Genomic DNA, 23,449 nt, shown 5'->3' with positions numbered 1-23,449 from the left:
TCTTGGATTAGTGTACTATCACTAATTCCTTGTGTACAAGTAATGACTGGGGGTAAGAAATTAAAAAAATGTATATCAAATGACCCAAAAGATACTTAGGCACTTAGGATCGTGCTGTGGCCACTGGGTGGGACTTCTTAGTCCTGATCTGTGTTGGATGAAATGACCTTCATTTTTTTTTGCCTCTGTCTTTTCAGGAAACTTGGATCTGACTGGTCAGAAGCAGGTATTCAAAGCAGAGAACAACCCCTGGGTCACCCCGATCGCTGACCAGTTCCAGCTTGGTGTGTCCCATGTATTTGAGTATATCCGTTCCGAGACGTACAAGTAGTAAGTAGACTATGATTTTCTAAAAGTAGTAGATTGTGGTTTTATAGTATTTTTAATTATGCCATTTTAAAAACTATCATATGACATCATTGTATCTGTGGCAGTTAGCTCACAGCATTTTTAAATGTTTTATTAATAACCACATGTAGTAATTGTCTTCTTATTTATAGATGATTTTAATTGACGTTGTCAAAGGGAATTTATGCCAATTTTGTTTAGAAATTTTTAAGGTATTGTATTAGTTGAGTATTCATGGCACTAAGGAAATTAGCCAGACACACTAAGATCAGAACATACTTTTTTCCTCCCTTGAATGCAAAGAATAACAGCTGTTACGAACAAAATTGTTAAGCAGTTTGTTCATAAAATGAGAAGAGAATACTAGGAACACATCATTCTATTCTTTAAAAGCTTCTACTCTAGTGAAATAATCTCTCCAAGAGAAGAAGGAAAGGCAGAAAAAGAGGAGGAGGAATCAGCTGGCTTAAGGCACAGAGTCAGAATCCCTCAAGCGTTCACCTCAGGCCAGGCGACTGGGGAGCCGGCCCTAACACCTCGCTGCATCTACCTCTCTCTTCTTCAGTGTTCACAGGTTGGGAAGAACTCTGTCACCCCTGCCTGCTCTGTCGTCACCTCTTCTGTCATTATTTTCCCCTCATTCTGTCCCCTCCCCCATATTGAGATGATCAGTTATCTCATGCTTCAATGACCCCAGCCTGATGCTGAAATTTAGTCACCTCTAGTTTTAAACAAATGCAAAAGACTTGAAAAAATTCATAGTTAAATTTAATCTGTTTTTGTGTTCATTACCAACATTGAAAATTTAATATCCCAACTATTAGAGAAAAGGTAGAGTATGATCAAAGGTCATGTTTGGGTGGGTGAGAGTTTCTTTTTTTTTGGTATCAGAAAAATGCCCAACACTCAATAGGGCCCTCACTGGGCCAGCGGGTCGGTGCTGACTGACAGGCGGGACCACTGCCTCTGGTCCTGCAGCCTCCTCTCCACACCTCATGCTCCCGGTCACACGTCTAGGGCGTGTTATGGTCATATTTCCATCCGACAGAATCACAGAGATGAGCTGTGAAAAACAGATCTAAATAGACTAAAATTGCCGAAATGATGGCACATCCTCTTTTATGCAGGCAGCTTAAATCTTTAAAGGTAGCACCGTGACAATGACAGTATATCTTAAGACTTAAGAGTAAAACGAGAGAAATATAGGATGTGCGTTATTGTTTCATGCGCCACATAGTTACGCGCAATTATTATTGGTCTGTAGTTTCGTTAAACACGGATATAGCTTGTCCTCGGAAATTGGTTTAATTAGTGAAAATACAATTGCAAATTTAGATTGTTATTCATTTTGTTCCTCTTAAATTGTTAATCATTGCTATCATTGGTTGTAGATAGAGGTCTAACTTTTTGTTAGTAAATGGGAGGCTACTTAGAGCTTGGTTTTTTATTAGAAAATATTGTGTATATTTTAACATAAAGAAAATATGCAGCCAAGCTTCTCTTAATCCAGAACTGGGGGAAATACTCTGTTTATTATTCTGGTTAACCATTTTTTCTTTAACTATACATTAATTTATAATTTACAGAGAATTACAATATATCACATATAAAAGTGCTTCTAATTTTAATTTCATTTTACAAGATTAAGTTGCGAATTTATGAATTTTGTATTACCTCAGAGTCATTATTAGGCAATTAATCACCATTATATGCTACTACGAACGATTTCTGTTTGAATGTGGTTAGTTAGTATTCTGGGTGAACAAGAGGTTCATTGCTTTGATTGAGTTAATTGGTAGGTTATTGAAAGGGAAGATATGACACGGCATTTTAATCAGTGACATAGTTGATGTATATATTCCTGTCTGTTGCTGGCACCCTTTATTTGGGGATCAAAGTAATCTAAGCATTTTGCCTCCTAGCTTACCTTTTTGTGTTCAGTTTCCTCATGAAAAATTATATTTTATACAGTTAAACCAATGTTAAAAAGCTTAAGTAAGCATAGGAGAGTCATTGTCCCCTTTCCAAGGGGACCAGTCTGTCACCTGGTTGCTGTTTTTAGAGAAGTCCGTGTGAGCCTCTGCTGGGAGAATACACTTGACGGGAGCTTCTTGAGGGAGCTTCATTCTTTTATCAAACATCCCAGCCCAAAACATGGACTATTAACTAAACCAGACACTGAGTCAGACTCTTAGGCGTGTTAAAAAATATATATACTTGTACAAAAATGCCACTGTTATTGCTTCACTAATTTTTAAAACTTAGGTTCCTCTTTTATATGAATATATACACCTATTAATATATATTATTTTAATTACTAATATACACTATTTTTAAAATTTAGATTCCTTTATATGAATAGATATATGTTAGTGTATCCTCATGTAACTGGGACCCAGTTTAATTCTTTAATATTCTTAAGCAACTACTTCATAATTAGAAGACTTTTAGTATCCCAACTAGCTGAAAAAAATATTGCTTAATTACTTAATTAGCAGGTACTTGGCTGCTTTTTGAAAGTCATTCAAGAAAATAATGTATTCATTATACTCATGTTTTAAAAAAATACAAATTTCACAAATAAGTACCTTATTCTCTATTCTAAAACCTATAATTTCCAATCTTCATTTTTTTGTCTTTTTATATAAACCACATTCACTCCTCCAATAAAAAAATCCTTCTTTTCTATATAGATCTTTAGACTATCATGATAGCATATTTTAATTTTGTTTCAGTGCTGCAAATACTAGTGAACCTCCTTCCTTTCTTTTCCCCGTAACCAATTGACCTGTTACCTAAGCGAGAACAGTAAAGAACTTCCCAGCATGTTTCATTTTCATTCACGTCTGTGGTTGACTTTCACAGTGACCTTCGTGTTCTAAGCACACCCTCAGAGGCCTCTGAGTCTAGAGCAGTGACAGGCCGAGAAGATGGATTATCTGATTTCCAGGCTTTAATGGGCTCCAAGAGGAGATATGGACGTTTGAAACAAAACAGTGAAGTCAGTGTTTAGGAAGAATCAAAAGACTCTGAGATGATTTAACTTCATGAAGATGTGAGCTTTTGCAGTTAAGGCAGAGGAGGTGTGGGTAGGCGTGGCGGGGAGGATGTTGAGGTATGTAGTTCTTCAGGAGATGGTTCTTTTGAGTACATTTTGGGCATTTATCATGTCTTCCTCATCATCTCTCAAGTGGAGATTACTCTTTGTTCATTTATCGTACTATCAGCAAAGGGAACAAACAGACTGGCTGGTGTCATAGCATTGCCCATTCATTAAAAGGGAAAAGTAGATATGAAATAATTTGCTCTGTCAAAATAATTTGCTCTGTCATGTGGTTGTAGATCAAACTCTATAAGCACATGAGTGTTTTTAGGCCGTTGTTGAGTTACAGTCGCTTTTTAGCTCATTGTTCGATGGTCCTCGTCTCCTTGATGACCCCTCTTCTTTCTGTGAAGCAGAATTATGATGGAAGAGTCACCGTTTGTTAAGTTCCAGAAGGTAGATTTTTTTTTTTCCCTAGGAGGAGAAGTCAGGTTGGAGTCAGGATCCTTGACAAGATTCTTTGTGAAAGGGAGTAACTTGCACTTTTCACATTTCCATCAAGGAAGGTGCATAGAAACCGCAAGCCATTTTAAAAGCTGACAAGTTAACTCTTAACAAAAGAAGAGGTTTGACAAATGTTAGGCTGAAAACGTGTCAGTTGAAAGAGGCATCTAGAAAACAGGCATCCTCACGAAGCCTGCAATTTGTGAAGCATGGCAGTCCTAAGGCCTTATTTCCAGGGTGGCATGACTCAGTGGATGCTTCTCTGTCTTCTTCCTGTCTTGTGACTTGCTTTTCTCTCTAGAGAAAGGTGCCACTTTCGTTTTGCTTTATTTTCATTTTTGGTCTTAAATGAGGATTGGTCATACTGTTATTCGTGTTAGTTAATAGAAACACTTTAACAAAGCAATGCTTGGTGAATGGCGGGCAATGAGGAAAATGCTGGCAGTTTCTCTTCACTAGAAGGAATCTGGCAACATCAGTCATCCTGTTCGATGTGTAAGGAAGGACATTTTTATTTGCTGGTTGTTGTTTCTCAATTTGTTTTACTTGTAGAATTAAAACCAAGGGTTTTCTTTTTTCTGTACTGTGTACAAACCTGTTAGAGGTTATTATGGACATAAATGGGCTTTATTAAACAACTGCTATATCCCCTAATGGCTGCTGAGTCAGTGGCCTGAAGGTTCTTAAATAACAGACATAACTGGTCTACCAAAAGACTAGAGCATTTAAAACGTAATCGGTGATCCCATTCATTTTTTTTTTCTGGTCTAAGGTTCTCTTTGATTTTTGATTTTTATTTTTTGATCTCATTCATTTTAAGACAGCCCTTTGAAGGAGGAATTTATGTCTAACAAAAACTGTATAAACCTTGTTATTTTCTTGTGAAGTATAAATGAATGCACAGAGCTAGCAGATGGTTTTGTAAATATCACAAGACAGAGGAGAGGGTTAAACTGCCAGGACCTTTCCAGCAGTTAGCAAATTTTACATGGTGACAGTCAGTATGCAGAACAATGTAGACTTTTCTTTATCTTTACTGTATCTGAAAATAGCTCAAATTAAACCAGAGAAAAACAATATTTCTTTATAGTAGCCTTGAAAATGAAGAATCAGTTTTTTTCCTAAAGGTTGTGACGTATTGTTTTTATTTTAAAAAGTTGACTAAATATTGTGTTCTTAATAATTTATATTTCCTTCATAGATGCTACATGTGAATATTTTGGTTCTTTTTTAAGTTAATAAGTGTATTATCACATTTCCTCCATAATACAAAATATGATTCAAACTTTTGACATCTCTGAACCTATTTGTGTGCAAATTTGTTATATTTGACTAACATTGCTAAGAAATATCTAGGAGAAAATGTAAACCCATAAAATGCGTTATATTTTGGGTAGTATTATGCCATATTTCTTATCTCACTTTAAATGGTACAGTTATATAGTGTTCCTTTTTCTCCAGGTAGTATGTTCTCAGTGCACAGAGTTGAAGGATGTTCATTTCACTATTGAATAAATGTAAGTTAGGGTGTAGTATCAGCTATTGATCTTTGACTTAGTCACTCAACTCTTTCTTGATGCGGCCATGAGTTATTAATCGCCTGGTAAAATAATACCTCCCCTCTTAAGGTGATAGGAGAAAAAATGACATTTTGAGGGAGAGTACATAACAGTTTTCTCTCTTCCAGGTTTTTTGACAGATTGCTGAATGTAATTTACATTTAAAAGAATTTTTGCTTTCCTGCTATTTAAATTGTTTAGCACTATTATTCAGATATACTTCTCAGGTAATTAGTATTTTTCCTTTTTCTTTATGCATTTTCACAATTTTTCAATACATAATGTTTTTACAAGCCTGTGAAGCTTTACTTTTCTACAATTTTATCGCTCGTGCAAAATGGTTGCAGCTTTTAACATGGAAAGTGCTACCCATTTGACATTTCCATGCACTTGGATTCTGGGAGAGCTACAGTAGGGAACCTCCACCGCTTTATCCCCCAAACTTAGGAAGGTCAAAGGTGAACCCGGATAGGGTTTAAACACCAGCTTCAGGAGGCTAGCCTGGTGTTCTTGGAGGCATCGAGGAAACCCCATCTTATACATATTCTAGACCGTTTGTTTTTCACTCCGATGTGCCTTTGGTACAAGTCCAGATTTGGAAGAGTTTCCCTCACGTATCCATGTTCATTCTCTGGCCTTCTAATGTGGTCACGCCTCAGGCACGCCGTGCTGGCTGCCAGGCTCCGCAGGGGCCTGGCGGGGTCAGGCTGGACCTGTGAGCAGGCGCTCTGTCAGTCTCGCTGCATTTCACTTCAGTGACTGGTGCATGTATCATTAAAGAGTCGTGAATTAATTGAGAGGGAAACAGGGAAACCAGCACACCGCTACAGCAAAGGGAGAACAGTGATGTTTATTCTGAACCTTGCAGTGTGAAAGGCTTTCACATATGACTTTAAAGAGCACGGCATGTCTCTCCCTGTCTCTTTATCTCCTCCTCACTTGTGTGTTGACTCTGAAGTGTGCATTCAGCGTGTCTTGTGCAGCACGATACATTACAGTGTCAATTTAAGGTAAATAAACTATAGATAAGTTGTCCCACTCGACAAAAGGAAACTAAACATAGGCTAGACTCAGTCCACACGCCAGAAAGGAAAACTGTCAAGTTACTTCCTCTTCCGGAGAAGCTATTCTGAGTTCCATTTTTAGATGCTGTTCACTTGATATAATCATATTGAACTATTGAATATTGACCTACTCAATGAAATTGGTCAGCCCTACCTATTGATAACCTTTGTTAAATCCTAGTAATCTTAAAGTTCAATGCTTGATGCTTTCTATCCAGCTAAGATGAGTTATTGCTACATTTGCAGTTTTTATTTGAGAGATAAATTAATAACTGGCACTTTTATAATCAAACAAAACTCTGTGATTTCTATTCTCTACACAGTCATATCTTGTTTAAGTACATGCTGGCTTTTTATTGAGCTCTGGTCAGGCATTGTCGGAGGGTAAGTTTTTTGTTTTTTTGTTTTTTTCTTGTAATTTCTGGGCAGTTGAGGGTTCTTCTGTATTGTCAGATATTTTGGTTTAGAATGCCATAACATTATGAAAGGAGTTTTAATCAACTTTATCAGATAAAAAAGCTTAAAAATGCGTTCAGGCATTTGCTGGTGCCCCACTTTATTCATATCCAGCATTAAGGCAATAACTTTTCATATTTTATTCTGTTGTGTTTATTGTACATTATTATATGTGTTTTTAAGACTTATGGTATATTGTGAAGAAAATATTGTTTTCCACTATAGTAGTTAATTTTAAAATTATCTCACTTGTAACAAACACAATTCCATTACCTTCAAAGTGTGTGGACTTTTTATTCTCTACCCAGTTAGACAGTGTTTCTTTAGAGAGTAAATAAGTTATTGTTGAGGTTTTGCTTCTTTAACAGGGCAGGTGTACTGAACAAGCACTGTGGCTTTTTTTTTTTGGATTCTGATTGCTTAAGCCACCCAGCAGAAATTCTCATCTCAGTTCCAGAGGTTGGAGATCTGAGTCAAGATGCTGTTAGGTTTGTTTTTTTTTCCCCTGAGTGAGGTGAGGGAGGGAGGATCTCTTCTAGACCTCTCTCCCTGTGTCTTGCCATCGTCTTCCCTAGGTATCTGTCTCTGTATCTAAATTTCCCCTTTTTATAAAGATGCCAGTCATATTGGACGAGGGCTCACCATAAAGACCTGTTTTTAACTTGATTACCCTTTTAAAGACTCTGTCTCCAAAAATGTCACATTTGGAAGTACTGAGTGTTGAGACTTAAAGATGGATTTTTGGGGGAGGGCAACAATGTCACTTCTGTCACTCCAATGCCCAGAAGTGACATTCGCTTCGTTATCAGCGTGGTGCACCACCTTCTCCTTACTGCCTCCTTCCGTAGCCTCCACAGCTTCCTGGGTAGGCAAACTCTGTTCATTAGCAAATGTATTTAAATGACTCCGTTAGGCTTGATCCACCCCTACCCCATCCCCCATGCCTCTCATAAGATTGCCTTTCAGAGTCGTGTGTTCTCTCCAAACATGCAGATTCACCACTATTTCATTTTAGGGACACACAGAAGAGGCTTTTGTTCCCAGCAGAGGGGTCGGTGATTTTATGTCTAATCTACTTTTAAATATGGACTGTGTTAACACAGAAGCTGGCTAGAAATTGAAGATCCTTTGGGAATGGAAAGCATCTACAAAATCCCCTGCTTTGTCGTATTTGGCTAGAGAATCAAGACAGGCGAGTCACGTGGAGCACTGACCGTGGACCCTTGCTTCTTGCACAAGAACCTGCGTGGAGGGCTCTGTGCCTCCTTCTAGCGGACACCCCACTAGTAGGCGTGGGATCTTCTCCCTGTGACTTTGCTGTCCTCAGTGGTCGCTGATGGCATTTTGCGCTGTAAGATGGGGAGTCAGGGATTTCCTGTCTCACCTTGGGGTTCCGGTAACCACATCTGCAGCCCTTACTCGGTTTGTTCCACTTTCCTCCCTTGTCTCAGAAGAGCTCTAGAGTCGTAATGGGCAAAAAAGTGGCTGCTAATAACAGGGCACAGAATTCTCTTCTTGTGTAGTTAAGGCATGTTTGCTTCCCCAGTGGAGAGAGGGGCATCAGAGGTGGATGCATCTTTTCATAGGGTGCGCCGTGGCATAGAGACGCGAGGATGTGCTCTGCTGTGCAGCTGCGAGGAAAGACGAGGGAAACTGGAGCCGGTTCTTAGAGTGCCGGTCTCAACGGTGGCTTCCAGGCCCAGTTCTGTCAGTGGCAGATGACCTCGTCACGCTCACTCTCAGCCTCCCTATCTTGAAAGCCAGAGGTTCAAACTAGGACATCTCTGAAAGTCGCCCTTGCAATGATTTCTAATTGAGTTCTTTGTTTTTCTGGGAAATATGTTTTATGTTATGTATCAATTCATTATTTTTAAAATTTAGTCTGATTCTTGAATTTGCCCCCCACTCCCACCAAATCTGGATTTACTTTATTGATTTTTTTTTAAAGGGAACGGAAGATGATGATGACCCTGAATATAAATTGTTACAGGAAAATAGATACAAGATAAAATTACCAGATCAACCTTGTTATTCTATATTTTATGGAATACCTAATATATGTTTGGCAGTAACTTATTCGTACACATGAATTCCTGACACTTTCGATTCTTCAGCCTTATTAATCAGTGTAGTCAGCACCAGAGCAATTTTATGAGACTTACCAGTCATCAAAAATTTATTATCAGATAAATCAAAGAAACAACAAGCATCTTAATAGGGTAGAGAGAGTGGCATGTAAAGGATCATTTAAGACTGTGCTTTTTGTTGTTTGTGTGTTATATTTACAACCAGTATCAGAGAATTTACACTTATAATTTCATGCAAAGAGTCAGCAGGGCAATAGTTATCTTCTTACGTAAAACCTTCTCTGTTTTCTCCAGTAGAATATTGCGTTGGGCTGAGAGTGAGGATGCTAAATATACAGACGGTAGGAAACATCGCGTTCTGATGTTAAGCTTACAGCATTTATTTTAAAACAGTATCTACATTTTCTTCAAAATTTTATTCCAGTTGTCATCCAAAGTTAAGAATTATCAAACTCAGTCCTTTCTTTTGGCACAAGCTAAACTTGAACTCTGGTGTGGCATGGGAAATAGCAGTATGCAAATGGCCTTTCTCGCGGACGGGTTCTGTGTGTACCTTCTGGCGAATGTGAGGCACAGGCTCTGTCCATGGTGTTCCTGGCACTGTTTTTGACATTGCTTTGAAGCCATAACAAGAGACTTGGATCTTTATCACATGAGAGAGCTACTTGGGGAGTTTTCCCATCACCCTGGCCCTGTCCTGAGTGAACTGGGATCTCACTGCCTCTAGGACAGAAGGATTGTGGCATTGGGCCAAGTAAGAGCTGAGCTGGCTCTGTAAGAGCCTCGATACAGATCCACTGGGAGCGGACCCAGCAGGGCCGGGCTCGGTTACTTCCCACTAATGACGGAATCGACTCCCCCACCTAAGATCTCCGTAAGAGCTGTATTTTCTTTCTGGTGTGTTCCTTCCTGCTATATATTCAATACCCAGTTTTTCTTTAGGAATGAAGTTAAGTATTATATCCTCAGAGACCTATTTTCTCAATGTTTCCCTACCGCCCATCTATCTAGGCCTCTTTCTTCAGAGCCTTTACCTTTCCATTGCTGCGATTGTAATAATAATGGCTATCAGTTATTGAGTCCTTGCCATGTGACAAACATTGTGCTGATAAGCTCATCATATGTGCTGTTCATCAGTTTGTAACTCACAGTTTCTGTGACTGCTACTTAGATTTGGGGGTGGGTGGGTAGTTAAGTACATGTTTTTTCTTCTTTAAGGGACGAGAATCTTTTTGAAACCAGGACTCATGATGCTTTCATGACTGGGTTCGCATGTGGCATGCCCTCAGTGTCGTATATAAATGACCTGTCTCATGCAGAGGAGCCTCCGACAGGTTGTCCTGCCTTCTAGAAGGAAAAACAATTCTGCCACCCAGAATGGACCGTGTTATAGTTCTTTGTTTTTGCTGGTATGTGGTAAATGATACTCAAAACATTAAAGCACATTCTCAATATATAAAATTAAGTGAAGATTATGTCTTTACGTTATTAGTGTAGATCTCTTTTTACCACAGTTCCTGGACTTCACAAATAAATGAAATTACGTTTGAAGGTGAGACCTTCGTCTGCATGAATCTGCAGGCTCGGCGGTCATTTTGTGTGCCTTTTGTCCCATCACGGGAGTGGTCCGTGGGGCATGTGGAGTGTGCAGTTGTGTTCGTTGAAGTTTGGAACGGTTCTGAGGGAAGGTGGCAGTAAGCCAGCACTGGTGGTTGGCTGTGGAAAGGAACTGGGTGGCTAGAGGCGTGAAGGGGAGGGCACATCCTCTTCTTATTTTTTGGACCTATTGAATGTTTTAGTTTGCACATATATTCTCTAATTATTATTAAAAAAAAAAAAAAAAAGCTAGTAACCAATAGGACCCATAAAGTTAAGAAGGAAGAAACCATAAAGACTATAGCTATGTAATTGGTTTTGTCTCCCGGGATGTGCCCTTTCCATTTGCCTAGGTCCTTATCAGTCTCTCTTTAACCAGGTACCCGCCCCCAAACCTTCCAGGTGGTATCGCCTCTTAAAATGTGTCCCGAATCCTGGAAAAGGACTGTCTGGATGAGAGCTTGAGAGAAAGTTTCTCACCGAATGTATGGATCTCGCCTACTCTCGGCTTAAGCGTTGGGAAGCCTTAGATTGTTTGTTAATGCCTCTCAGATAACACTGGTCTTTCCTGCGTCCTTGGATGAGTCTATAGTCATTGTTTTTCCTTCAGAACCAACATGAAATAGAAAAAAGTGGTCGTTCACGAAGACCTAACAAAAAGAAAAAAAAAAAAACACATAAAACAAGGAAACGTACTTCTTCATTGAGTTTCTTTATATAGGAGTATTTTCCCACCTAAGATTTTAAGTGATTGAAAGGTAAGCTTTTCTGTATTTGAAAGGTCATAACTGTTTGAAATTAGGAAGAATGGATCTTAGAAGAGTTGATTGTGTGTTAGAAGTTAAGACTGGGCTTCAGGTTCCCATATATGAGACATAGATTTTTTTTTTTTTAAATTTTTCTCGTTTAATTTTTTGGCAGTTAACTAAGATGATGTGCATGTTTCAGACTGTTTATGTGAGATTATGAACATTTTTGATCTGTTTTTGTGCATTCTCAAAAGAAACTGCGTGAGTGGTGATCTTTTAATAGAACGTGTCTTGCAACTAGCAAATTTATTTTGGTACCAAATTCTAGATGATTCCTAAGAAATGTAAATTTTGTCAATAAGTTTTTGGTTTTGAAATACTTAAAATCTTGTAACTAAAATTTTTAAAGTTTTCTGAAGATGGCTTCTGCGTTATTTTTATAAATTTAACAAGATAAGACAACAAGAAAAATACTGACCTTCAAGCTGATGGAGTAAAAATAATCTTTATTGATTCTATCGTAGAACATGGTTAGAAAAGCAATAATGGCAAATGGGGAAAATGCTTCTTCAAGACCATCATATGACTGTATCTAGCAAGGTCTGTTTTCACTGTGGTTAACATACTGAGAATCTTGAGCAGGTCCTATTAGAAAAATTCAGCACGTGCATAATGAGTAAAGTCAACCACTCCCTATGCCCTCCTTCCCTCAGCTTTCTTCTGGTCATGTACTAACATCCAGGTGGATTGATGTGTGACACAAGTTTCCTCAGTCACGCTCAGGAGAGATAATTGACAGTCCTTCACTTCCAGCTGTGGTCCAGGCTCCGGTGGGTTCCTTACAGGCCTTATCTCCCGTGGTCTTATGATTCCCTGAAATGTAGGAGTTCACCCACATTTCCGGTTGAGAATATGAGAATCGCAAATCAAGTAAAATGACCAGTGGCTTAGCCTAGTGATGGAATCAGAAATCAAACTCCATCTACCCTATTCAGTAGAACACTTTTTCTTATTTTCTTTGTTGCTTTTAGGTAGGATCTAGGAAGAAAATGAGGGAACGCTGTTTACGATGATGTCGTCAATGAGAAGTCAGTGAATGGGACTGAAGGCTACCCATACGATCCTTTAACTTGTCTGATTCTTGAATCAGACTCAACTTCCTGCAAGGCCACATCCTCATCCTAGAATTGAAGGCACAGGCAGCATTCAGGGGTCCCCAAACAATACCGCTGCCAGCTTTTCAGTCTTTGCAAGCCTGTCTTCCTACATCCTCCCTGATGCTCATTTAACAGCCTCTTATGTGGGTGGTTTGGTCTGACCAATGCAAATTAATTTTGCTGCCAGTTATGCCCTCTGGTTCCATGGTCGTTTGTTCATTCACCAAGGACTACATGTTTATATTGTTTTGTCGTTGGGTTCAAGCAGTTATGCCTGTTTAAGGGCATGAATTTTTTTTTACCTTGCTTTGTGTTGTTTATCTCTGTGGACCTTTCTTGGCACATCTTGTACTTAGTGACCAGTATCAAATGGGGTAGTACAGTCCCTCTCAAGCTTCCTCCACGGTTTCTTCTTTGTGTTTTTGTTTTCTTAGCAGCACCAGACTGAGGTTTTAATGCATTTGACCTAACAAAGAAATACTCCTCTCAAGAAGCCTTGGTTCTTTTAAGTGGCGGATTCGTACTAGAATCCCAAATCTGAGGTCCAGAAGTTTTCCAAATAAGCATCAAGGGTAGAGTGACATGACGTCTGCCAGCCACTCGAGTGGCAGAAAAATTACACAAAAGCAGAAAAATTACCTATATTCCAAAGAGCATGCATGTATGTCGATAATTGCCATTTCCTTGTATCTTTGTTTGTTTTGGCCTTGCTCTGTTTCTGGAGCATTAATCCAGTTACCTCTCCACCAAGCTGTACATATGGAATCATTCATGTGTTTTCGTGACTAGCGATCCCACATTTGCATGTCTGCATTTTCTTCTCTTCCTGACTCTGGACTCAAGTGCTCTAGGATTGGCTGCTAAGTGTATAAGTTCCCAAATCCTGTCACTGTCCCCGAGTACTTGAAAAGAAAAAAATAATAACTTCTTTCCAGGTTATATACTAAAGAAACCAAAGGTGTGGACCAGTCAGTTATATAAAGGTTTAGATCACCTGGTATCTGGGTGGCTTCCCATTGATTAAGAGACAATAACAGTGAAGCAGGGAAAACATTTCCGTACAGCCTTAGGAGGTTTTGTCTGTTGCCTCTTCATTTTTTCGGGCACTAGTGTTTGTCTTTTAATGCAAATAGCTTTACTGTCACATTCAATTTCTTTCTGGTTGTTCCTTCATCTCACCCAAGTTTCTGATCAGATGTCATCTTAAAACATTTCCATGCCACTCTGTCTGCAGGAGCCTTCGCTCCGTCCCCCGCCGCCTGCCTTTAACTTTAACTAGAATGGAGATTCTCTCAGGAGCAAGGACTTTGACACATGCACTGCTGTGTCCCCAGGAGCTTCAGACAGTGCCTGGCAGTAGTCGGCTCTCCAAGTATTTGATGAACGAGAGTTCTTTCAGCAACATGTTGTATCCTGCAGTTTAGATGTTTGTGCTAGAAGAAAAAAAATTAAAAAACTTTCCATCACACATTCATTACACGTTTTTAGTATTTCCCTTTTTCTTCTTGTGTCTTGAGTTGCTAAGACTTCAGGATATTACCATGCTGCTTCCATCACCATGAATGTTTCTGTGAGGTTTCCACAGCTTCAGCCTTCGCTATTTCTCTTCAAATCTAGTAGCTCCTTTTAGCTAGTCTGCGAAGCCAACTCTACACATGGAATTTTGGAGGGTAATATGGAAAAAAGTACCAGCGCTGTTGGAGGATATTTGACCTGGACTCAGCCCAACAGCCTGTTTTGGGTGTCAGTTTTGAATCAGCTGGGCCTCCATCCTCTAACAGCTACCTCTGTGGGTGGGGCCTGTACCTTGGCTGCCAAGCACCTCAGGGTGCAGGCTTGGCCTTTGTCCTCCATCATGATGGTGTGAAGGAGTCTATAAAAGGCGAATTGGCAGGCTTTGAACTATAGTCATTGTTTAGCGATAAACAGCAATGGAAAGAAGAGGGAAGGGAGAAGCAGCTCTTCCTCTCCACCCTCAAAATATGTTTTGTTGACAAGTCAGAAAAACCATTTAGAGCCTCATCTCTGAACCAACGAAGCTAGATGCCAAAGGGTGTAAGGCACCCCTCGGAGGTCACGCAGTCTTGGTGAACCAGGGGACTCCACCAGCCCCCTTGAAAAGGAGCTGTAACCTGCAGCTGGTGTGTATCAATACTGATCTCCTTCACCTGTATCATTTGAAGTGCATCTGGCCTATTGGACTCAGGAAATGCCCAACAAAGGTGAGAAGTGATGGCGTGCTAAAAAAAAAAAAAAATTTTCGCCTTATCTACACAGAGAAGCATCCTGTCAGTAACACCATTTCCAAATTTGATGCTAAATTTTTTCACAGGTTGCATTAGTTTTCTGTATTTCAGACAAAATTCTCCTAGTCAAATTTTCGTTAACTGTATCGAGGACAAAAAGATGGCATTTTATATATTTTTCCTAAGATGTGGAAATAGTGTGAATTGATTTTAATCATGTGTGCCACACACACACACAAAGAAAATTAGGAAGAATGTTGGCTGCTTTGTTTATATGATGCTAAAACTCCTGCTTTAAAAAATACATGTAGTTGCTTTCTTTACAAAAAAGAACCAGAGACTGTAAAGCAGCTGTCAGAGCAGCAGCCAGTATCACCCAGCTTCTGGTCTCAGAGCCTTGCCGAGGACTGGAGGCACACACTTCCGCCAACGGAACTTGGGGACCCTGGAGAAGCCCTTTTTAAAACACTTCGAACATTCACTTAGAAAATATTCAAACAAAAAAGGTGTACAAAATAATTATTTTTAGATATTCAGAAAATTTGAATACTAGATATTTGTTGATGTTTAAGAATTACTAATTTTTTTGGAGAAATTATTTTGTGTATGATCATAGTTCCTGGCTATATACTTAAATGTTTATGGATGAACTGATGCAGTTTCTGAGATTCATTTCAGAATAAGCTAGTGCAGAGGGTGTGGGGAGACAGACAGAAATGAAAATAATTAAAAACATACACTGAATAGGTAATTTTTAAAGCTGATGATAGGTACATGGAGGCTTATATTGTTCTTTTGTATATGAGTAAAAGTTTACCCCGAAAGTGAAAATATTTTAAATATAATGCAAAAATTAATAGTGCCTCTATCTTAGAATTGTGAGGAAAGGGACTTTAAAGTTATCACATTACCTGACCTTTAAAAAGTAAATAAAAATAGCTTAGATCCCATGCGTTCTACCCCAGTTTTCCCCCCTAAGCTTATAAAAGATTCTGTTATTTCAAGCCAGCGTGGAGCTAAAATTCCCTGCAGAGCTATCCATGGTGCTGACCGGTGCTGACCGAGTCCACATTGGAATAAAGGAGAGGAGACAGAGCACGGGGCATGAAAGATAAGTTTGGTGTTATATACTCTGAATTTGAGGTTTTTGAATACCCCTAGATGGAGAGATTGCTAATAGAGAAGAGGTTTTATGGACCTAAAATTGAGGAAGCCCATTTAGGCTGAAGGTAGAGTTCATCTTCCTTTTGGCTAAGTCCTTTCAGGGCCTTAGTAACCTGCCCGCCAGCCTCTAACTGGGGTGCAGCTCAAGATTTGCAGCAATGGACTATTCTTCTTTTGGGCATTGTGCTTTGAAGAAGTAGGATTTCAGCTTATCAGTTTATGTCTGTGCATATGCATTGCTGGCTGATTTGTGAAATTTGTCAGAGGTTGAATGAAGTGCCTGTATTTTGGGTCTTGGAATGCAAAGGAGCCCAATTATATATCAAGCATGAGGAACATTGGATGGACTCTATTTCTCCTTTAAGGTACCAAGCCAAATCTACTAGCCCCTGTGCTCTACTCTTTAATTTAAAATATATCAGAAATGTACTACTTAGTTGGTCTACAGCATAAGTAATGGGAAGCAGACATTCACCCAGTCAGGTTTAGAAAACAATGTATTGGTTCACATTATACAGGCCTGAATAGAAACTGCTTTATCCATAACTTAGTTTTATAATTTAAAATTTGACCTAGAAGCTATTCATGATTAGGCTTTAGTTTTTTGGGACCTTTCTCAGTCTATAAGCTAACATGTACTGGGTACTATTAAATAGTAGCACTTTTTTGCCTTGTTCTGATACCTGGTATATAACAAGAGTGAAGAAGAGAAGATAAAGAAATGTTGACTTTTGTGAATACAGTGTCACTGTTAGAAAGAAGGAGTCTTCTCTTTGATCAGCTGGGAAGAAGACATTGGCTTTCCCTAGGTGGGTCAAGTAGCCAAACACTTCAGGATAAGTAGCTTGTGGAAATTTCAAAAAGTGGAAGTTAATGAAAAACAGTTAAAAAGCAGTGTGGTGCTTTGAAGAAAACAGTGAAAAACAATGCGAGTTTCAAACAGACAGTGCTGGAGAACTTGCAACAGTGTTTGAGCGCGAGGCAGGCCTGAGTTTGAATCCCAGCCCCACAGTCTGGGCGGCCGTGTTACTTAAACGCTCCGCATCTGTTTTCCCTTCTGTAACATTTGCAGGGCCGCACTCTGAGTAACCCTGGTCCGACTTTGGTTATTGAAAATAAGCTCTGGCAGCACCAGAACCTCACAATTCTGAATTTTGCGTCAGCATACATCTTCAACAGTAGAAATTTCCAAATACTTCTAGTTGACAGAAGGTTGAAGTAGTGAGGTTCGAACTCCTTTAGAAAGCAAAACACAGCAGTGTGAAAGGAAAAGGCCATGCTTCTCAGTGAATTGATAAGATCTTACAGCCACAAATACGTGTAATGTTATAGCAGCAGTTTGCTTAATTTACACGTGTGTCTAGCCATCTTTGTATACTACAGGCCCTTTGGTAGAACACAGCTGCCCGGAATCATGTCGCTGAACGATACTCCTGAAACAGAAATTTGGCATTACAGTTGGGGAAATGTAAACCACCTTCAAAGACAAAATGAGGCCACTGCAGCGTGATTCCTTTTATTTACAGATATAGGAAAGTTAGTAATGAGGGGGATCAGAGCAAGGAGAGGAGAGAAGAGAGGAAATGGGAATGTTCTTGAAATTTACCTCTAACGACCTTTTGGCTGCATTTAGAGCCAGAGAAAGGAGCGAAGCCTGTTGGGTTAAAGTCTGTTTCAAATGCTTTATTTTCTTGTATCCAAATTTCATAGAATTATAAAGATCATGAAACCATAGAAATAACCTGATTTCCCTCCTTACTTTTCAAATGATGAAATTGAATCCCCAAATGGTTAAATGATCTAAGATAACCTAGCTAGTTAATATATTTTGCTCATAGAACGTTTCAAATGCTTTTACTTCTATCTGAGACACTTGTCCTACCCAAAACCTGCCCTCTCCCATTGCTTGGTTAATCTATTCTGCGGATTTTAGGTCACTTAGCACCTTCTGAGCAGTCTACCCTGACCACTGCCCCCACCTCTCGTAAATAAAGCTCAAATAATTATAACAGTAGAAAACAGCCACAACTGTTTCTTCGACACTCATTATTTAATCATAACAAGTCTGTGAGATAGGTGTTGTTTCTCCCCATCTTACAGAAGGAGAAACTTGCCCAGGGTTACAATTAATATGCGGTAGAGCCAGAATTCAAACCCACGGACTCTTGCTGCAAAATCTGAGCTTAACTCACCACGCTTTTATACCATTTATCTGTTCTCAGGATACCGTGTATCTCTCTCAGTACTTACTGCTCCTTATGCTGTATTTATTTGTGTGATTATGTAATGCATTTCTTCTCACTAGATTGTAACCTTCAGGAGGGCTCAGATCATGTATCTTTTTAACATCATTTTTGCTTAGCTCCTAAGTGCATGTATTTCTGTGTGTAAATAATAGTTCATTTTAAGTTATTATTCTGAACGCATTATACTGTAGCTCCACTGCACAGAGTACTGTACTACAATTGTATTATTACAAAACTAAGTGAGAAAATGCACACAAAGTGCTCACTAGCTCACATCACTTGGTAGGTGCTTAGTAACTGGTGACCTGTAATTATAATGAACAGGCTTAGAGGTAACTTAGCTCTAAGACCACAAAACAGGATCTGAACTCAGGTGTTCATTGCTCTGAACTTTTATTCCCTACTTCTTTTTGTATCTACAATGAACATAGTAAATCACTTTTTCAAACCAGAATCTTAGAAACTATTGCTTTCCATAGCTGATTTCTTAACTAAATAGTCAGCTAAAAGTAAAAGTATCATCCTTGGCAAATGTTGGTTTCATCTTTGAGACCAAGACAGATCCAGAGTCTTTATGATCCAGTTGGGGTTAATAGGCAACTTTCTGACCCAGTCTCCCGAGTATGAACCATGAAGAAAGGCTAAAATTAGGATTTCAAATCAACATGCTATTTGAAAGTAGTCGTTAGGTCCTCATTTAATTACAGCAGATGAGTACTTGTTTCCTCAGCCTTTCTTTGATCTTTTAGGTGTACTCGTTTCTACGTATATTCCATGTCTTCCTGTATATTTTTTGTGTGGTTTGGATAGGATTTATTATTTCAAATCATATCCTTGAAGTTAGTTCAGCAGTGTTATCTTCAGGATGTAGAGATGCATTTGGCCAGTGATTGGCAATATATTTTGGTATGTGGAACCTAACTGCAGAATAAAAATTGAGCTATAAAATTAATTTACACAATAGTAACAGATACGTGATAAAGAGATCAAAATTAATCTTAAAGCACAAGACAAAAATGCGGATATCCTAGAATTAAAAATAGTAGTTTTCATAGAATTGACGATTAATTATTTAAATCCAAGGACAGAGACATTGTAGTCTAAAAATGTATTTCAGGTTTACAGTTGACTAGCTATTTTATGTAGCAAAATACTGGCTTTGCATATTTATTAAAATTATTCATAACTTCATAGCTTCCTAGATGAACTGTTGAGTCCTTATTCCTTGATCCAATATATTGTTCATTTTATCATGGCTCTGTAATAGAAATTTGTCTAAATTTTAGAGTGATCCATAGAATATTTTTAGTATCAGCATCTCCTAAATACATATTTTATCATCTCCATTTTGCGTAACATGATCTTTTACATAGGTTTATAAGAAATCACCTATCTATAGAAAAACAAGGTTTTTTTTCTTTAGGGAATAAATTTTGGACAAAAATCTTTATTCAACGGGTATCAAAATATTTTTGTTACCTACAAATTTGGACAAGATGTGAATTCTTTGGAATAGTAGAAAAATAGTGGAAGGTCATGACCTTTGTGAAGATTTTATGGACGACCGTGTTTGCTTTCGGTATTATTTGTTGAGTATGTAATGTGTTGCTGTGGTCTGTCAGCGTCACAGTGTGGTTGGCCAGCTGAGTTCTGGAGCCAGACAGACTCCCTTAAGTTCATACTGTAAATTCACCACTTATTATTGATTTTATTAAACTTTTTGAGCATCGACAGTCTCATCTGTAAAGTGATATCATCTACCTTTGAGGGTCATGAGGGAAGATTCTATGAGATAAAGCACATAGGGCACTTAGAACCTGGGCACATAGTAAGCACAGTCCGTATCAGGTGCTGTAAGTGCTCATAATACTAATGGTGTATCATGGAATGCCGCAGGAAGTGTGGGCCGGGGTTTCAGCAAGAATATGCAGTAAAGAAATGTTTATCTCCAGTAACATGTCTCTAAACTGGTAAAAACTTAGATGATGTTAGGAAAGAATAGATGCAACTTTTAAAACTAGAATACTAATGATAATTATTAGAGTACAGAGAAATCTCGGATAATCTAGATTTTATGGAGAACTGTGCCCTCTCTCTTTTCATGGGTGGCAAGTACAGTGCCAGAGACGATGTGACCTGCCAGGCGTGTCCAGCCAGGACAGCAGGCTGTACGTCACGTCTCCTGGTTGAGAGTCTAGTTCTCCATCTGTTTTAAAGCACGGGCTTAGTTCCTTGCTTTAGGAACTAAGAATGTGACATCTTTTTCAGCATATAACACTTCTTTGCTCCTCTTGGTTTGGTGTTTTAGTGATTATTAGTTCTCTAGAAAGATCTTCTCATATACCCAAGTGTTATGCAGAAAGTGGTCACTTCAGTGAGTGTGAGCAGCTCCATCTGAATGCCTTGCGGGGACAATAGCTGCCACTCTGGGGAGGGGTCCAGGACAGGGAACTTTTCACGAAGTTCTCTAGAATTTCTTGTGAGATCTCATAAACTTCTAAAATTAAAATGAAGCCCTTCTTCCTTATAAAACACAGTCTTTTGGTAAAGGAGACACATTAGATGCTCCTGAGCTATATTTTAATGGGTTCTGTGAAATTCTCAGTAAAGGAAAGGTCAGTGTTTGTACCGTAAACAGTGTTCATGGAGGCTTAATTAACCCCGTCTCTGTGATTTCCGGAGTGTCTAGTAACTGGACTACCCTTCTTTGAAAGTGGCCCGTGACCCATCACTTCCCCAGAATGACCACAGTGTCCTTGGATGCTCTCATTCATAGAGGTACTGACCCCGCCACCACCACCCACTCCCCAGCTCTGGGGCTAGCCTTTCACCGAAGGGGAAAACGAGAAGAGGAGATGTCACTTCGTGAACGGCATGGGCTCGTGAGCTTCCCTTCGGGCTCGGCTTCACTTTTGTATGTGCGGTTGAAGTGAAGACTGTTATTACACCACTTTGTGGGGTGTGCTGAGTGGGGTTCTTCTGTCTTTTCCTGGAGACCACGTGTGAAACTAAGAAAGACCAGTGGCTGACCTTCGCCTGCCAATGACACAGGTACTTGTTCTGCTCAGCGAGTGGCGATTTTTGTGACCTTCGTGGTTGTCAGCACGGCCTCCTGCCCCGCACAGTGGCAGAGCTACTGGTCCTGGCTTGTTCTGCAAAGCAGTGTTGAGGCTTAATTGGAGGATATTTTTAACCCATTATCAAGAGCATTAAGAGGAACTGTTCAGAGAGTCTTGATGCATCTTGTTCCATTTAGGAAAGTAGATATGCCCAAATAAGCAAATGATAACCTTAAACGGTGATCCATTTTTATTTGCAATTTGTCCATCTTCCCAGGATAAAGAGTCTTCTCTCTGGGCCACAGAAGGGGCAGAACAGGCTAGACATTTACAAATGATTCTTCCTCTGGGCGTATGTGAACATATAACTCTCCTTGTTTAGAACAGGGTGGTTTTTGACTGGGCCATCCTGAATCAGTTTTCAGAACGGTAGTGAACGTGTCTGACAGGCTGGCCGTGACACAGACGGATCTGGGTGGAAGATATTTAAAGGCGTACAGACCACGTGAAGTGAAAGCAACAGTCTGAGGAACATGAATGGGCTTTTCTTCGCATCATTATTTCTGGCTCCTTTCTGCTTTTATACTGAGCAAAATATGCTTTCATCCTTTCAAACTTAGAGGGTGTTTTTGAAGGGTTGCTGAGCGATGTCCCCAAAATTATTGTCATTACCACAGCCAACATCTTAGTCATAGATTATAGTCAAATTTAATGTTATCTCACACTTCATAGAATAGTTATTTTTTGCTTGACTTTGATTATTCTGTCTTATAGTTTTAAAATGGCAGGAAGAAATTGTTTTCAGTTTTTTCTTTAATTAAAACAAGTCCTTATGAGTTAACATATGAACTATCAGAGAATGTCTAACTAAATGAAATTTGCAAGCTGCTTTTATTTAAACGCACACAGAATTTTGACCCTTCGCACTTTCATTCATTGATTCTTCTTTCCTATATTGAGATTTTTTAAAAAATGTATTTCAAATCACCAAAAATATACTTCTCAAGCTGTGACTAAAATTTGCCACAATTAAGACACACAAGAGACTATTTAGAGTTACGATGGGCTGGAACGTGTACATGAAGGACAGTCTAAGCGGCAGTATGATTTTGTCAGGAGAGTGAACATAGAATAGTCTTTGTAGAATGAGTACAAAGCTATGTTGTGTATTAATAAAAATATAAGGTGTGTTTTTCAAGTATATTTATTTCTCGTTCTAGTATGTAGTAGAAGTTTTGATGTCTCTTAAATAAATATTGGTTCATGAGGATTTCTAGTCTTTGATTTCATCAGAAATTCATTCAAAAGAATTCACTGATGTTTTTGAAAGAGAAGCGTTAACCTGTGGATTCCATGAACACATGGAGTAAAATTGTCAGTGAAAATGCCTGGTCCTAAGCCTGTGAAAATAGGAGTTTCAAGGCTGTCAGGGCTTCTGCTCAGGAAACATGCAGAAGAAGCAGGAGAGCCCCATGGAGAATTATTTCCTAGTAGTGGAGAGGCAATTTGTTTAAGACAGAATTTTCCAGAAATGTTGAAAGATTGGAATCATCTATAGAAGGAACACACTATATACTAGGCAGCATAAATAAATGCATATTTAGACATGGTAGAACTATAGGAAGCGTACGCAAAGACAAAGGAGGAGACATTAAAAGCAACCACAGAGAAAAGATCATTCAAATTGACAAGCTTGAAGGAGGAGACATTAAAAGCAACCACAGAGAAAAGACCATTTAAACTGACAAGCTAGTCCTTAAAGTTGTTTGGAGGAGTGAAGGGTCAGAATTAACAAGACCGTTCTAGGAAGAGCCAGAGGAAAGAAAGGGCTGTCTTTGTTAAAGAGAGCAAGGCCTAGTATAAAGGTATGGTAGTTAAGAAGATGTGGTGTTAGGGTGTTAGTGTAGGTTTAGACGAAGAGCCAGTGGAACAGGCCAAAAGCCCATATGTAACCCCATGCATATGTGCAAACTTGATTAATGACAAGATGAGTGTTGCAGATTAATGAGGAGAGGATAATTTAGGAGAGGATTATTTAGTAAATAATGCAGTTAGGGGATTGTACATGTGCAAGAAAACAAATGAAAGCAAATTGTGACAAATATAGAAAATCAATTCCAGATAGATTAAATATTTGAATCTTTAAGTCACCAACTGAAAGTTTTAAAAGG

The 23,449-nt window shown here is 39.0% G+C and overlaps 1 protein-coding gene across 4 annotated transcripts in view; it reads left to right on the top strand.

Moving 5' to 3' along the window:
- The window catches only part of RSU1 (Ras suppressor protein 1), a 156,699-nt gene that overhangs the window by 79,607 nt on the left and 53,643 nt on the right, over window positions 1-23,449 (top strand). For all 4 annotated transcript variants that reach the window (XM_025043436.1, XM_015585585.2, XM_006906985.3 and 1 more), the window contains one exon: window positions 198-330. In XM_025043436.1, the coding sequence (XP_024899204.1) occupies window positions 198-330 (133 nt within the window). The remainder of the gene's footprint in view (window positions 1-197; window positions 331-23,449) is intronic.

This window comes from Pteropus alecto, unplaced genomic scaffold, assembly GCF_000325575.1.
Source record: "Pteropus alecto unplaced genomic scaffold, ASM32557v1 scaffold11, whole genome shotgun sequence".
In the NCBI taxonomy this organism is placed as follows: Eukaryota; Metazoa; Chordata; class Mammalia; order Chiroptera; family Pteropodidae; genus Pteropus; species Pteropus alecto.
The sequence above is the reverse complement of the archived record's forward strand: the minus strand, read 5'-3'. Positions and strand labels throughout refer to the sequence as shown.